At 48.7% G+C, this 16,514-nt stretch overlaps 1 protein-coding gene across 1 annotated transcript in view; it reads right to left on the minus strand.

Annotated features, from left to right (window-relative positions):
* Positions 1-1,558: 1,558 nt before the first annotated feature.
* The window catches only part of ENTHD1 (ENTH domain containing 1), a 115,167-nt gene continuing 100,211 nt past the window's right edge, over positions 1,559-16,514 (minus strand). The window contains exon 6 of the mRNA XM_040988251.1: positions 1,559-2,124. Coding sequence (XP_040844185.1) covers positions 1,559-2,124 — 566 coding nt within the window. The remainder of the gene's footprint in view (positions 2,125-16,514) is intronic.

Raw genomic sequence — 16,514 nt, forward strand, 5'->3', positions numbered from 1 at the left:
GTCCACTCCCAACTTCCAAAACACTAGATGCTGTTTTGTTCCCAGCACAGTGGTGGCTTTTTTCTGTTTCCTTCATTGGGTCTTCGACATCCTCCAGATCTCTTCATATTTGGGCCCTCAGTTTCTCTCCGCTGCCACTCTCACCCCTTGGGGAATTTCATCCAGTCTCAAGCCAAACTAGACTGCTCCCTGGAAATCACTTTCACATCCAGGGCCTCACTAGCATCTCCACGTGACCATCTCATAAATACGACATTCAGCAAACCCACAACATGAGTCTGGAATCTCTGCCAGCAGCAGCCTTCCTTGTTTCAGCCTGGTTCTTGGACTCACCCTGGAGTGGCTCTTCTCAGTGAGCCCTTCAGCTAATCACCTCTCCCCTCGCGCTGTCTCCCTGCTCTGAGACATCACCAGTCCTACCTGCCGGAGCCTGTTAATGAACTTACCTGCTCCACCTGTGTCCCTGCACATCTCCCCGCCCAAGTCAGAGTGGTCATTTCAGATGAAGTCATATCACGCGCTGTAACTTTATTTCACAGAGTCACAACGTTGTAGCGGCATCCAAGGACCTGCACTGTGCTCTGCTCCGCGCTGCACATCAGCCTCCCCTTCACGCTTTTCACTGCAGCCAGCCACTGCCCACCCCCAACCGCCACCACCGGCAAGCCCCCACTCCCCACCCTGCCCCCAACACACATCGCTGCTTAATGATCTTGGCACTGGCCATTCCCCTCTTTCTCCTAAACCCACTTTGCATGATTTTGTCAGGAAGTGGGACCCAGGCATTGTTATTCTTTTTAAATGTTTCCTATTTCTTCAGCAATAACCTGGGGTTGGTTATTTCACCCTGAACTTGGGAGTTGTTGAAACAGAATGATGGGAACATGGGGCTCATTATATGAGTCTCCCAAATACGAGCTAAATGCAGCTTCCACTGGGATCCTGGGAACAGCACAGCTAGCAGTCTCTGCTCCGTAGATCCCAAAGGGGATAATTTCCTCCCTCACGGAGAAGAGCCATTTCTATCTGAAAGGCCATCTGAATGAATTAAAAACTTGCACATAAGGTGAAAATGGCAAATTTATTTCCTGAAATAAAAGGATGCACTTGAATTTACTTTGCAATATGCACAAACAGTGAAGACGCCAATGCAACCCGACTGATTTCAACTCAGCTCCCGCCCTGCGGCATCTGCAGAACCCAAAGCTTGCAGGAGAGTGTGGAGTGCCTGCCCCAAGCACAGTGCGCCTGGACAGGGCGGCGGTGTTTAAGACAGATGTGCTCTGAGACCTGCAGCTCCCCTGCCTCAACCAACATTCTAGAACGATTCCCTTGTGCTGACCTGCAGCGCAGGCCTTGGCCAAACTCTCACTAAAATGTAATCCACTTCCAAGTGCAGAGAGGATGACATCCTCAGCTTCAAAGGGTCAAAGGTGACACTCTTCTCTTTGAGAAACAAATCACTCCAATGCATTTACTGATTGGAAACACGCTAAGGAACCCGGTGAAGCACTGCGCGGTTCTCTGTTTCCCCCTGGGAAGTGGGAGCCCTAGAGGGCTAGTCAGGCTGGGAGCTGCCCTCCGAGGGCGGAGGAGCCTGTGAGCCCGTGCTGGGCGGCAGGCTGGGCTCGCTCATGCTCAGCAGGTGGCTACTGATGACATTAAGCTCCTGGATCACCAGGCTCAGATCCTCGTGTAGCCTACCTATGGCATTCCTGACTTCCCCCAGGAGAACCTGAACGGAATTACTGGCTTCTGGTTCCTCAGGCAAGTTCCTCGTTGTCTGAAAGCTGGAACAGGACAGAGAAGTGAAACAGTCTACATTTTGGGTGGAAAACTCCACCCAATTATGGCTAGAAATGTGACTCGTCTCTTTTTTGGCAGAAGCAAGGCTGGGCGGGAGAACTTCCACCACGCTGAGGTTGCTGCTTTCCCCGGGAGTCTCGGCGGGCGCGTGGCCGTCTCTGGAGGTGGCAGAGGTGGGCATGTGCTGGGACAGAGTCCAGGAGGCACGGTCGGCCAGGAGCGGGGGCAGGAGGTGAACTGACCTCTCGGCGGTGGTCAGCTCCGGAGACGACTCAGAGAAAGTGGAAAAGGAAGATGTGCCCTCGGACGTAGCTGGAACTGAAATGTGGGAGTGAGAGAAGTGTTTATTTAACACACGAGTGAGAGGAATAACTGCAATTATTTTATAAAATGTAAAGCTTACCTGGAGAGTCTCAACATATAGGAAGTACTTAGACTTTTAAATGTTAAATCTTCATATTAAGTGCCCCCCGCAAAAAAAAAAAAAAATCCAGAGTGGGAAACCCAGAAAATCTTTTACAGACATAAATGCCAAAATACCAAGGGGCTGAAGTGAAAATACAATGATGGGTGTTCACGTTGACTCCCAACCCCTGCCCAACATGCTCCACGCTGCTGCTGAGTCGGACGGCGGGAAGGCGCTGACCTCCGTGCCACCGACTGGCAGCCTGGCACGGTGGCATTTGAAGCAGAAAGATCTATGAGCCTGTCTTCCGATTCCTTGCAGAGAATGTCCCACCTCGAGGGACCCCCGCGTGGGTGAGATTGATCTTCTGTTCCCTCTGAGGCCAAGTGCCATCAAAACTGAGGTCTGACTCACCTGAGACCTGCAACACTCCAGCACACCTACACAACTTCACCAGGAAAGAAAGAGGATTCTAAATCTATCTTCCATGAGTCTAACGATCTCAGAAAATGTGGGTTTCCGCTCTGGCAGAATCCTAGCGAAGGTCACTTCCCTCTGACTTCCCTTTATGTCCTCATTTTGCGGCCTGTGCTATGAACACGGATTCCAGGCCAGCAGGACTGGCAGGTGTGTGCTGCCCCCCGCAGTAGGGAGGAGAGGAACCAAGCCCACAACAGTCCTGAGACATCCAAGGCAATCTACACAGTGTTTTCCCAAACTTTTTCTTCTTAAACTTAAAAAAATATTTTATTTTTTATTGGAAAGACAGATTTACGGAGGAGAGACAGAGAGAAAGGTCTTCTGTCTGCTGGTTCACTCCCCAAATGCCTACAATGGCCAGAGCTGAGCTGATCCCAAACTGGATGGGAAGTGGAGCAGTAGAGACACGAGCTGGCACCCATATGGGATCCTGGCACGTGTAAGGTGAGGATTTAGCCACTAGGCCATCGCAATGGGCCCTCCAACCATTTTTTAACACCCAGCTTTTATTTCTTCCTTGAACTCTGTATTTGCATTCATTTGTGTATGTGAGAAATTATTGAAATTCAATTCTAAAGTCTTTGCAAGTAACTGACTAAACCTGGCTTTTTGTTTTTTAAATAGAAAAGAGTTGTTTGCTATAAGTCACAGTACACAGGAACTGACATTTATTGCTTAGTGGCCATGACTCCTTATTATTATTTTGCTTTACATATTCATGATGCTTCTAAGCTAAACTGCATCTCCTGTAAGAAAATGTGGTCAGGGCAGGTGGCTCCTATTCCCTGCTCACCTCCATGTCTTAGGAAGGTTTCCAGTCATGAAACTACGGCTGCAACCACACCTGAAAAGGAGAGCAGGAGCTCTCATCAGCTGATAGGCACCCAAGCAAGCACATCTCGGTCTCCAGTCAAGCTTACCAGACACTGGCTCCGTGGCTTAAAAAAGGTGGTGGGCAGAGGTGTAGGGGCAAATCGTGGGGGTGAAGAGGTGCATGCCTGCAGGGCAGGAGGTGGGGAGCAGGGGCATGGCGAGAGGGGTCGTCTTGTGTATCTTTTCAGAATCACACTGCTGCACTCAGAACCTGTGCACTGCCGGCCTCCTAGCATGCCTGCTGCGCTGGCTCTAGTCTCTATAGCCCATGTGTCCTCTTGGTTCACTCTCATTGGGGTGCAGTGCATTCTTTCCAGGCAAGGGTAGGGACTGGGGCAGGTACTTGCTGTCTGACAAGGTGGCGAATACGAAGAGCTCCCCCCAGGTGTAGGCACCTGCCTGGGTTGCCTTATAGCTAGACAAGTGCTACACTGCTGGGAGAAAAGCAGCCAGGAGCTGGTGGGCATTCTGGGCCTGGTTGATGCCAAATTTGTGTGAACTATATCAGTATGCCAGCATAGTTGCCTATTCTATTTTTATTTTAAGATATGTGGGGAAGGTGGGGGACCTCTGGGCCAGAAAAGGCAACCCCAGCCCCCAGGCCAGGGGTGGGATTGGGGTACAAGGTTGGGCTGCAGTTTGCCTAGGGGAAGGGGGTCTGGAGATATATCACAGTGGCAGTGGCTGAGGGTATGTTTGACAGGACAGGGGAGGAATGACTTCCGGGGCCTGCCATGGACTGGGCCACTGTACTTGTAGGTAGGCAAGGGAGCTGAGACAGAGTGGTTTAGAGGGGGTATACCAGAGGGCATGTCTTGGTCAGGCCAAGGCACCTTCCTATGTGGGGAACCTGGGCTGGACTAAACAGCATCATCTGTAGCCTGCTGGTGCATGTAAAAGCGGGGGGGGGGGCGGGGGGGCAGGGCAGGGTTGGGCCATGCCAAGCAGAGTCACTTCACCCATTGGCACAGGTGGGACCCAGGAATGGGAGCAGGCCTGGCAGGGGAATTAGGGGAACTCCCCTATTAGGCTGCAGCTCCTACGGGGGAGCACAAGTGCTCAGACTGGGGGTAGGCCAGGCTAAGGAGGGCTGCAATACTTGTCAGCCTTTGTGTTGGCTAAGTCTGGGGCCAGGCTGGGCTGGGCCAGGTTGAAGCACTTGTTGGCACACATGAGAATGAGGTTAGGAGAATGGCCATACCCAGATAGGCTAGACTACAACATCTACCAATGAGTGTTGAGACTACAGGCAGGCCATGCCAGATTGGGCTGAAACATCTACCAGTATATGCAAGACCTAGGGTTGGGAGCAGACCTGGTAGGGAATCTGATGGCATGTATAAGACCCACGGCTAGGAGCTGGCCTCTAAGGACTACCTCCAGGACTTCCCTGCTAGACCACTGCTTCCACAGGTGAATGTAAGAGCTGGGACTGGGAGCAAGCCAGACTTGGCTAAGCTGCTGCACCTGCTGGTGTACATGAACGCCAGAATGGGTGCAGGTCAGCTGGGCTAGGCCTCAAAGCTAGCTAGCAAGTGCCAGGACTGGCAATGAGTCATGTAAAGCTTGACTGCGGTATCCTTGCAGGTGTAAGATAAGATAGGGGGCTGGTAGCATGCCTGGCAAGGGGACTGTGGGCACTTCTCTGCTCGGCTGTACCCACTGCTGGTGACCACATGAATCAAGGCTTGGAGTGGGTCAGACTGGACAAGGTAGTTGCACCTGTCAGCATATGTGAGGGCTGGGTCTGGGGATGGAATGAGCTGAGCTAAGTCATAGCACCTATGGGTATGTGTGAGAGCCAGATGTGGGATGGGCCAGGCTAAGTTGCAGCAGATGTTGGCATGTACAAAAACCAGTGCTGGGGTGCGTTTGGTGGGAAGTATTAGGGATTAACCTGACTGGGCTGCGGCACCCACTGGAATGCTTGAGGACTGGGTCTGTGCCAGGCTGAGCTGGGCATGGCTGTTGTACCTGTCGGTTTGCATGAGGCAGGGGGCTGGAGTGGAACCTATCAGGTATCTGTGTCCCCTGGCATATGCATTGGTTGGTACAGGTGACAGATCAAACCTTACCTGCACTGGCTGGTGCACAAAGTTAAACCTGATATCATTTCAGATGAGGTATCATGGGGGACTTCCCAGCTGGACTACTCAACTCAGACCCTGGCCACGGGAAAAGTCACAGACTACATTGTTCAACCTTGAAGTGCATGTACTGGGACTGGGCCTCCTTGATTGCTGATGTCTGTGCAATGGATAGTCAGTCTGTTCCGATGCACCCAGGGGACATGACAGCCAAGATGTTGAGTGCTTTGTCAGAGGATGGAAAGCAGAAGGGGTTGGACCACTCTCCTGGCCAAGCTTTGTGGTATGTTTCTGGGGCTGTGGATGCACTAAGGTGGATTTTTTTCCCCTAATCGATAGACCTTGGAAAGACTTTCTCAACCATGGAGCAATGAAATGAACAACTTCGAAGAACTATCAAGTCCACTCAAGTACACCCTTGGAGCATTCTCCCCCACATCGGGGTCTCTAAGGTGTCATCAAATGACTGTCATCCGTCCCTGGGTGCTGATGTAGTCTGACAGCAAGAAGTGGCTCCCTTCCTCTTCTCCCTAAGAATGCAGGAGGAAAAAAAAAACCCCACAAATACATATCTCACCCACCTTCCTCCATACTTGGCTCTCTCCCATCCTAACCAGAGACCCACATGGGCATGCATCCCTCTCAATTATATAACAATATTTAAAAATAAAAATAAAGTAAGAATACCAACAGTTCAACTGCTTTTCAAATTGTTCTTTTCTACTTCATTTTTGGGCATAAACTGTGGAATAGGTTTTGTAATCCTATTTTAAACATAAGAGTACTTCTAAAAGTTCTTAGAAAACGGAATTAGAGAATATTTTGTTTTGGTGTCCCACCTCCAATTGAAATCCATTCATACTAGCATGAAGCAAAGACATCTCAAAGGTTAAAAATCTGCCTCACACTCACAAACCTAAGAAATGGCGGAGACAGGGTTCAAATTTGCATCTCTTTGATGTCCAAGCATATCTTAACCACTTCCATACTACATTTCCATGCCACTCTGCTATGTTAGAATTAGTGACTCCTTTAGAGAACTGCATTAAACTTTAAGCACAAAATTCAGAAGGCAGGTAACCTGGATGGTGGCTATGTCAATCTGCACCCAGAAAGAGCAGAAGGACAAGAGGCCATACTTAACTTCTTTGAAAATTGTGACTAAGATGCTACCTTTCATTTCTCTTGCTGTACAAGTTAGGGCTGGATTTAACATGAAAAGGAGATTCTGCCCAAGTAGTGAAAGAACTTCCTAAAATCTCAATTCTCTACACACACAATGCACAGTGTTGGGAAGGATTGGCGTCCCAATGCTCACGGTGCCCGGGGAACAACCAGAATGACCAACCAGCAAGGATATGCCAGGCACAATGCAGCATCAGGCGACAGAATGAGGCGTCCCTGAGGAGGACATAGCACGCCTGTGAGAGCCCTGGGCTCTGTTGGTTGCCAGGTGCTTGCTCATGCATGCTGCCGTGTGAGAGCCACTGCTTCCTGCCCACTGCCCACCTTTCTCTTGCTTTGTAGCTGCACCTGCTGACTCAGTGGTTTGCCATCATTTACAGCTTTGCATCTTGTACTCACAGGCTACATGATGCGTTCACTTATAAGAAGCCACTCATTTCTAATTGCCCCGCATCAATTCACTTTTGTTTCCAAACACTCCACAGCTGTACCACACACTCCCAGCTGAAATTCAGGGCACATCTTCCTGGCCCACTTGGCTCCATTTCTCCGGCTCCCTCTGGAACTTATTTAGATATCTTGCTATCATCATCTGCTTCCTGTAGTCCACTCAACGGAGCTGACACGTAGCCAGTATCACAGATATGGCTCAATAATTTGCTGTTTGAAAATCTTGTGAGGGGCTGTTACAATGGCTCAACTGGCTAATCCTCCACCCACAAGCACCGTCATCCCATATGGGCACTGGTTCTTGTCCCTGCTGCTCCCCTGCTTGTGGCCTGGGAAAGCAGTGAAAAATGGCCCAAGTGTTTGGTCCCTGCCACCCCCATGGGAGATTCAAATGAAGCTTTGCTTCTGCCTGGTCCAATCCTGGCCCCTGCGGCCACCTGGGGTGTGAGCCAGCAGATGGGAGCTCTCTCTCCTCTGTCTCTCCCTGTTTTTGCAACTCTGACTTACAAATAAATAAATATTCTCAAAAATGACACGCAAGTTCTTACAAATAGTTAAAAATCCTTATTCGCTGTAAATGCACATTTTCCTGTAAGCAGCAGGTCTTTGATCAGCTGGACACTCTAAACAGTTCATTGTACAACAGTTTTTTTTTTTTTTCCATTCTCTAGTTCATCTCTTCCAGTCTTCCCAGCTGATATACATGACTGTCAAGTTAACTATACACATACGCCATTCTGATTTTCATTCTGTGGTTAAAAATTCTAACAGTTTACACAAGTGTTCCTAGCAGGATTATCTGCAACAGCCAAAATGTGCACACCAGCCAGATGTTGATCGGTGCATCAGCAAGATGTATGTAACTGGGTGGTGGTGTCTTCTTTAGCCAATAATGTTACAATATAGATGGGCCTCAAACAGCTCATGCCGAGTACAGAAGCCAGTCAAAACGCCACAGCTTACACGACTCCATTTACGTGAAGTGTCCAGGAGGAGTAAATCCAGCAAGACAGAAGGGAGGTCAGGAGTTGCCAGAAGTCGGGGGAAGGAGAATAGGAATGTGAGTGATGGGAACAGAACTCCCCGGGGTAATGAAACTGTTCTGGAATTAGTAGAGGTAAGTCTAAGAAAACAAGAAACACTACTAAACCGTGACCTTTACAAAGGCATGCTTCAGAGTATATGAATTAGTTCTCAATCGCAAAAAAAAAAAAAAAAAAGCATAACATTTATTGTCATTATGATCAGTAAACTACATAAAACAGATTAAGGAAGCCCCTACATCACTTATGTTAAACTTCAGACTAAAGATGTGTTTCCTCACTTGTCTTTGCAGCATTGGGCTCCCTTGATGTGAAAATGGCTGTGGTGCACCTTTCTGGCTGCACACAGCAGGCAGGGGCTGGCCGGCTGGCCTCCCCAGGGGCTCTACTGGAGTAGTGGCAGCTGTAGCCCTGGAGGGAATATGCTCTGCCACCCTCCTCCTCCTCTTCAGGGAAGCTACTCATTACTCTGGCTTGTGCGCTGCACAGAAAGCAAAGGCGCATGGCCGGTGCGGCTCCGTGTGTGGGTCAGGTAGGGCTCCTCTCACTGGCAAAAGTGAACTGGAACGGCTTCTCCTCAGCCCATTCTGCCCAGGGAATCCATGGGACAGAGCCCCAGGACGCAGCCAGGAGGAATGACCACCACGATTCAACACCAGAGAGAGAATGAACCCAGTATAGTCAAACACATTTGTTGCAGCTGAGGCTCCTAAGAACAGAGATAGCTGGCTGCCTCTGTGTCTGGCTTTGAAATATCTACTAGCTCCCCTCTCTTTCTAGTGTGTGTGGTAAAGCATCTAATGACTTGGAAGAACAGTTTGAACTACAGATAAATAACATGAAATTTAAACGGAGAAGGAATGACCTGTTCCAGGAACAGCTATTTATTACCAAAAGGTCAAGTGAGGTCACTGCAGCCAATCTGTTGCTCTTGCTCGGTGGAAATCTGAACATGCAGTAGCTGGCTGCCTGAGACGGCATCTTCCAGATCCACCAAAACAGGAGCGTACAGTTTTCAATTTGTTCCCTTCAGTATCTCTGATCTGGCCCTTCATACAGGAAACAGACCCTGGCTTCTCTATCTTGTCCCCCACTGAGTGGTCCAGTGGATGGTGAGTCTAGCTGTCTTGCCTTGACTCTCAACCACCTGACTGGCACCTGCTCCTCTGATAACTTGGCCACATCATGACTCAACTGTACCTCTCTGACATCTCCAAGCTCGCCTGCCTCCTGCTTACTTCTGCTCCCCCGTTTCCTTTAAGATGCTGACATTCGGCCTCCTCAGAGACCACAGGCTCATGGACCTTTCTCCCACCTCTATCACTGCCTGCCTGCCTCTTTTCTTACCTGTCCAGGCTAGACGCCCCTTATTTGTCACTCCAACCGCTTTCCTGCCACTCCCTGGCTGCACACATTCTGCCTTACTGGGTCCTTTGTGGCCTAGGCATCAGCAAACCTTTCCTGTAGAGGCCTGGATAGTGACATTGAGGCTCTGTAGGGCAGCGTTTGCAAAGGGGTATGGCCGGTGGGGCTCCGCGTGTGGGTCAGCTAAGGCTTCCCTCACTGGCAAAAGTGAAACAAAACGGTACCTACCCCACCCAGGGAACCCATGGGATGGAGCCATGCAGTGGTGTCTTCTTCAGCCACAGTGTCTGTAGTACCACAGCAGCTACAGGCAAGGAACAAACGCTAGCCTGCCTGTGGTTGCATTCTGACAAACACGGGCAGTGGGGCCATGTGTGGCCTGGAGTGGAGCCCTGATCCTCTTCCTGCTGAAGTTGCCACTCCTCCCTGCCTGAGCCCAGGCCGCTGCAGAGAAGCACGGCAGCCTGTGCACTGGGACCAAGCCTGCTGCCTCAGTTGGCGGTGGCGGCGGGGGGTGGGGGGTGTCTCCTCAGCATCTCCCTCTATCTCCTAGCTTCTCTCAACCCCTAAGGCTTGGCAGACAACCTGTGGTGACACACAAAGCCCAACACACAATAACAACCCAGGCCTCCTTATATCTGACCTCACCTACCCTCCTTTCTTCACAGCTCCCTCCACCCCGTGACCCCAGATGGGGAGCTTCTGTCCTTCTGGGTTCTTGGTTCCTCACACCAAGGTCCACCTGACACTCCTATCTCCCTCTCTCTTCTCTGTGGCTCCTTTTCTTGCATGGTTTCCCTTAGCAGCCTCTGGTTTTACCTCTAAAATCCATCCTATGTTCCTAAAATACCTCTGGGAGGCTTAAGACCTTAATGGCTTGCATAGACTTCAAGGGAAAGTCCAAACTTTTTACCCTTGTGCGCGTACACACACACACACACACACACACACACACACACACACACACACACACACACACAGACAGGCTTTTGAAAGTTGATAGGAAGTGAGAAAAAACTATGAATGTATTTCAAAACTTCTTTGCACCAAAATAAACTTATCCTGCTGTTACATTTTCCACAAACTTCCTGAAGCACCCGTGCAGCCCTCATGTTTTCCTCCATCATTTCCTCATGAATATCTTCTCTTTCTGCTTTACTCCTTTGTTTTCAGTTCACATACTGTGTGCCCATGGTGCACAAGGCACTGTGCTTGGTGCTGGAAGTAACAGTCAGCAGGGCAGAGCCTGGGCCCTGCCCTCAGGAGGCTGATGTTTCAGCTGGAGAAGAAGGCATGTTCTAACTGGGCACTGGAGACGGGAGGACAGTAAGGTACCAGGACAGCATCCAGCTGGGGTGCCTGGAAATCACACGGCGGGTGGGAAATCTTCAAGAGGCAATGCTTGTGCTGCTTTGGGAAGGAGGGACAAGACTGAGCTGGAGGGAGGGTGAGTCAGGGTGCTTCGGCCAGAGGGAAGAGCTGGGCGAGCCTGCAGCCGTTACCGACAGTGGTGAGAAAGCAGGCAGGTGAGAGGCAGAGGGCAGAGGCTGGGCCGCCAGGGTTGGGCGACCAGGACTGGGCAGCTAGTTGCCTGGTACTCTGACAACACGCTCAGCAGTTCAGGCTTGACAGCAAACACCAGGGACCGTGCCACTCTGGCTGCCCCATGGCTGCCTCCTCTGCATGCCTCCTCTGCCCGCGTGCCCGTCCAGGAGGACTGGGGTTCAGCTGTTCCTGGGACTAAACGGGAAACTGTGGGGGACTTTGAAAAACAAGCAGGGGGATTCTAAGGTGAGGAGAGGGCCGAGGTTGTACAGTTCTAAAAAATGGAACTCAAATACGCGCACCTATGTAACAAGAGCAAGTTTTGAGGCAGTGGGTCCGACTCTCAGCACATTACCGTGGCTATGACACTCACTGTGGTGGTGGTCTCACCATGTCTGCTCTACAGATGCAGGTATTAACAGGACAAACACCTGCCATACGAGGGAGGTCACAGGTCTGGGCCCAGGCAATCTGACTCAGTGTCTGTGCTCTCAATATTACTTATTTTCACCAGAAATCCAAGACGCCAGACACAATAAGTGAGCCACAAGATAAGTCTTTATTTTCAGGATGCTGGGTAGGGAGAAAGCAGGGAGCATGGAGAAAGAGCAGAACAAAGGGCAGAGGCCCCTGGGTAGCCCACAGGTGGGGCATGGGAAGTGCGGGCTCAGGGCCTGGGATGTGGCTGTTGGTGAACATCGGGGATAAATGCCCCAGGGGACTGGTGAGCAGGGCCGTCAGGTATGGGGGTCACAAAGCACAGGGATTGGTGCAGGGCTCAGTGTCAACCTAAAGAGGTGATGGGCCTGACGGGTGCTGAGACCTAGGAGATCTACGGTAGTGCTGGGTAAATAGGTGTTCAGGGTGGCACGGGTCCAGGATGACAGGGTCAGGGGCATTATACTCAGGACCTATGCCATCCAGCAAATGGGCACCTCTGCCTCATTCCCGGTGGGCCCATGCTTCTTCCCAGTAGCCCTTTGTCAAACTGGAGTCTCCGAACTATGTCCTAAACAACCAAATACAAAAATGGCCTGGCCCTTGCTTATCAATACAGAGATTTCAAGAACTTGCAATAATTATTGTTCAATCTGTCAATGTCACACACATATTCTATCTCTCTCCTTCCTGTCTATTAACAAAATTATTAGGAGAAATTAAAGGCCAAATTAATTTTTAAAGAAATAAATGATAAAACATTATAATTAAGAATGTAAGAAGAGGCCAGCATAGTGGCTCAACAGGCTAATTCTCCACCTGCAGTGTCAGCATCCCATGTGGGCATCAGTTCGTGTCCTGGCTGCTTCCTAGGTCTGTATCGCCAGGAAACTGGAATTGGTTGCTGGAACTAGGAACAAACCCATGGCACTCCAAAGGCCTGCCCGAGATTCCATCTATTAACACTTGTGAAATGACATTTTGTTGTCTCTTGGTATATACTGCTTATAAGGACAATCTAGAAATTTCTCTCGTATTGTTCCTTTGTACATGATGTGACAATATTTCCTCGCTGCTTTGAAGATTTATGTTAACTATAATGCCTGGGTATAGTTTTCCTTGTATTTATTCTTTTTAAGAATAAATAAATTAATTAAAAATGATTATTTTAATTTTTAATGTGGGGCATGCTCTGAGGGTCTTGCTCATGAGGTTTCGATACTTCAACACTTCTGAATTACTGCTGATCTCACCACTCCAAGCACGATGAAATCTCTCCAGACTCCACTGACGTAGTCCACCTTAGAGTGTTCGTTTGCCCAGATATTCACTGCTAGCTCTTGGCTGGGATAGTTGATCCGTTTGTTCCATCCTCCGTCCTTTGTTGTGGTACCAGGTGTCCCCTGCAGACTTGGATGGACTGCCCCAGCCTCCATGTGCACCTGGGTATGCTGTCCACTGCTCTGCCTTGTATTTATTTTTAAGCTTGGAATTCCCTGAGCATTCTGGGAGTTTCACAAATCTGGAAAGCCTTTGGCTAATAACTCTTTAAATATTTTTCTGCTCCTTTCTTTTTCCTCATGTTTTTTGCCATGTTTTGAAAATATAATGGCAACAAGGTGACTAGTTGATATTTTCCCACAAGACTTTAGATCTCTGTATTTTGAACTTTTATTTTCATTTTTCAGGTTGAACAATTTGTTTGAGCTCATTTACTTTTACTTTTTGCACTTTTCCTTCCTTATCTTCTAACTCCATTTTTTTTCCTCAAACTTTCTGAAATGCCCTCTTTGTCAAGTTTCTTCTTTACATTCACTCGCTATATTTGAAGCCCCTGCATGGATTCACAAGAGCTGCTCTAAGAACTTGGCTGCTGATGGAAACTTCTGGTCACCCAAGGGCCAGTTTCTATCGACTTCCGATATCCTCATTATGACTCATATTTTCCTATTTTTTCACATGCCCAGGAATTTTTAATTTTATAGTAGACATTTGAATGATACATTGTAGCATTTCTGGATTTTGTAAAATTCTCCTGACTAGTGATTTTTGTTTCAGTAAGAAAGCCTGGAATTTCTAAGCTGTCACCCTTATGGTGAGCAAAAGCTGATACCTCTTTTCAATTCTTTTAGGCTTCTAGCAGAACTTTTAGTTTAAAGATTTATTTATTTCACTAGAAAGAGCTACAGAGGAGACAGAGAGCAAGATTTTCCATTACTGATCATTCCCCAGACAGTAGCGATGGCCAGAGTCGTGCCTGTCCAAACCCAGGTGCCGGGGGCGTCTCCATGTCTCCCAGGTGGCTGCAAGGCTTTGGACCATCTTCTGCTTCCGCAGGCCAAAGCAGGGGGCTGGACTGGAAATGGAGCAGCTGGAGCTTGCGCAAGTGCCCACATGGGATCCTGGTGCCACAGACGGAGAACTGACAAGCTGGCTATGCCACTGTGCCGGCCCCTGGAATTTACCTTTTGTAAGTAAGATTCACTGGCTGCCCGGCTTACATCTATAAGCATAGCAGAGGGGTCCAAGACCTGGGATGAGTTTGCACTTGAACTGGGAGGAATCTTCTGTGAAGGCTTTTCTTCATAACTTTCCAGGTTCTCTGTCAGCACGCTCTACTCTCAGACCACGTGGCCAGGAAGGCATCCTCAGGGTCCCCATTTCAGCTCTAAGACTTTCTTTTTTGGGGGTCTTGTTTTAAACAGCTATTAGTACTCTGATGAAATTCTCCATCTTTTCCTCTATCTTCTAGGTCATATTAACCACATTTTAAAGCATCTATTCATTACGTTGAAGAGTCTAGGTTACAAGTCTGTTTACACTGTCGGATTCTCTCCTGTGTTTGTCCGTTTCCTGGAATTTTTTTTTTTTGTGTGTGCTGTTGAGCACACTTTTTTCCATTAGAAATTGCAGAAACTCTCACACAAGGATCTGATTGTCTTCTTAGGCCACTGGCAAACCCTCCCCTACTCTGGGGGAAGCTGGGCATGTGAGCCTGCTCTGTTCCTGGGCTGCCTCACGCCCAGTGCAGCTCTGAAAGCACAGTGTGTTAGTGGCCTCAGCTGACAGCAGGGCATGTGAGCCTGCTCTGTTCCTGGGCTGCCTCACGCCCAGTGCAGCTCTGAAAGCACAGTGTGTTAGTGGCCTCAGCTGACAGCAGGGCCCTCTACACTCTGGCCTGTTTTTGAACTCTAACTCCTGTGTTCCGGCAGCACAGAACCATCCGAATCTTGGTTGGCTCATTGGCTTCTCAGAGATTTCCCATTTAGCTTCTTGGCATCCACATCCAGAATATTCGCAATTATGCAATGAGTCAGAGAATTTTCTCTGCATTTCCCTCCCGTCTGGCCCTGGCTCCACAGCAGCCCCCGTTCCTCCCTGGCTTCTGAGCTTCTGAGGGAGACTGCATGCCCGGAGCCTCTGACTGTTGCTCGGCATCTGCAGCCTCTCTCTGCGAAGAGGTAACTGACTCCAGGCCTCCTCCCGACAGCCTTCCTCACCTGGGATCTTCCTGGATCAGCCTGCATCTGCCTGGCGACTTGACAATGACTTTAAATCAGCTTCCTACAATTTTCCAGCTTGAATGGTTATTTTTGGAGGAGGGGTTAGGTCAATCTATTTACTTCATTCTGAACAGAACCCAAAGTCCTTTTTGCTAACCAGTTTCAGAGGAACATATTACTAAGTTTTGCTAAGCTTACTCAGTACACAAACAGTGCCCAAAGCATATTTTCAATTTCTTGTGCTACTGTGAAAGGGATGAATGAAAAGCAGCAGCTTCCCAGGGCACAGCTTTGCACAGTGTCACAATTACCATAGCCGGGTCCCCGATGGTCTCCACATCAGTAGTTTCAGCACAAAGATTAATTTGGTGATAACCAAGAATCTGTTTTACTTCCTTTAGGTTGTTCAATACAAAAAATTTCTCAAAATGGTGGTAAAAATTTTTATTATTCATTAACCTTTATAGAACCAAAGTAAATCTCTTTAACTTAACATGATAGCTTCTACTGTTTGAATTTACATGTAGCTTTAATCTCTATTTCAAAGTAGCTTGAAAGATTTATGTTAAAAGCATGCTATCTGGAGGCTGGTGTTGGGCCTGGCACGATAGTGTAATGGTTAAGGTCCTTGCCTTTATCATGTGGGATCCCATATGGGCACCGGTTCTAATCCTGGCAGCTCCACTTCCCATCCAGCTCCCTGCTTGTGGCCTGGGAAAGCAGTGGAGGACAGCCCAAAGCCTTGGGACCCTGCACCCACGTGGGAGACCCAGAAAGAAGTTCCTGGCTCCTGGCTTCAGATCAGCGCAACGCTGGCTGTTGTGGCCACTTGCGGAGTGAATCATTGGACAGATCTTCCTCTCTGTCTCTCCTCCTCTTTGTACATCTGCCTTTCCATTAAAAAAAAAAAATCTAAAACAAATATAGAAAAAAAATAGAGGCTGGCATCGTGGCATGGTAAGCTAAGCCTCTGCCTGTGGTTTTAGTATCCTATGTCAGTGCTGGTCAGTATCCCAGCTGCTCCACATCTGATCTAGCTATCCTCTTATGGCCTGAGAAGGCAGTGGGACCCTGCACCCATGTGGGAGACCTGGAAGGAGTGACTTGCTTCGGATAGGCTTAGCTCTCACCACTGTAGCTATTTGGGGAGTGAAGCAGCAGATGGAAGATTCTGTGTGTGTCTGTGTTTCTCCTTCTCTCTGTAAATGTGCCTTTCAAATAAGAATAAATAAATCTTAAAAAAATAAACTAGATGAGTTCTAACTTTGGAATACATCTGTAAATTTATTTATAAAAAAGCTTGTTATTTATCAGTTGGTAAACACTACTATCC

This window comes from Ochotona curzoniae, unplaced genomic scaffold, assembly GCF_017591425.1.
Source record: "Ochotona curzoniae isolate NIBS_2020 unplaced genomic scaffold, NIBS_Ocur_1.0 contig_1014, whole genome shotgun sequence".
In the NCBI taxonomy this organism is placed as follows: Eukaryota; Metazoa; Chordata; class Mammalia; order Lagomorpha; family Ochotonidae; genus Ochotona; species Ochotona curzoniae.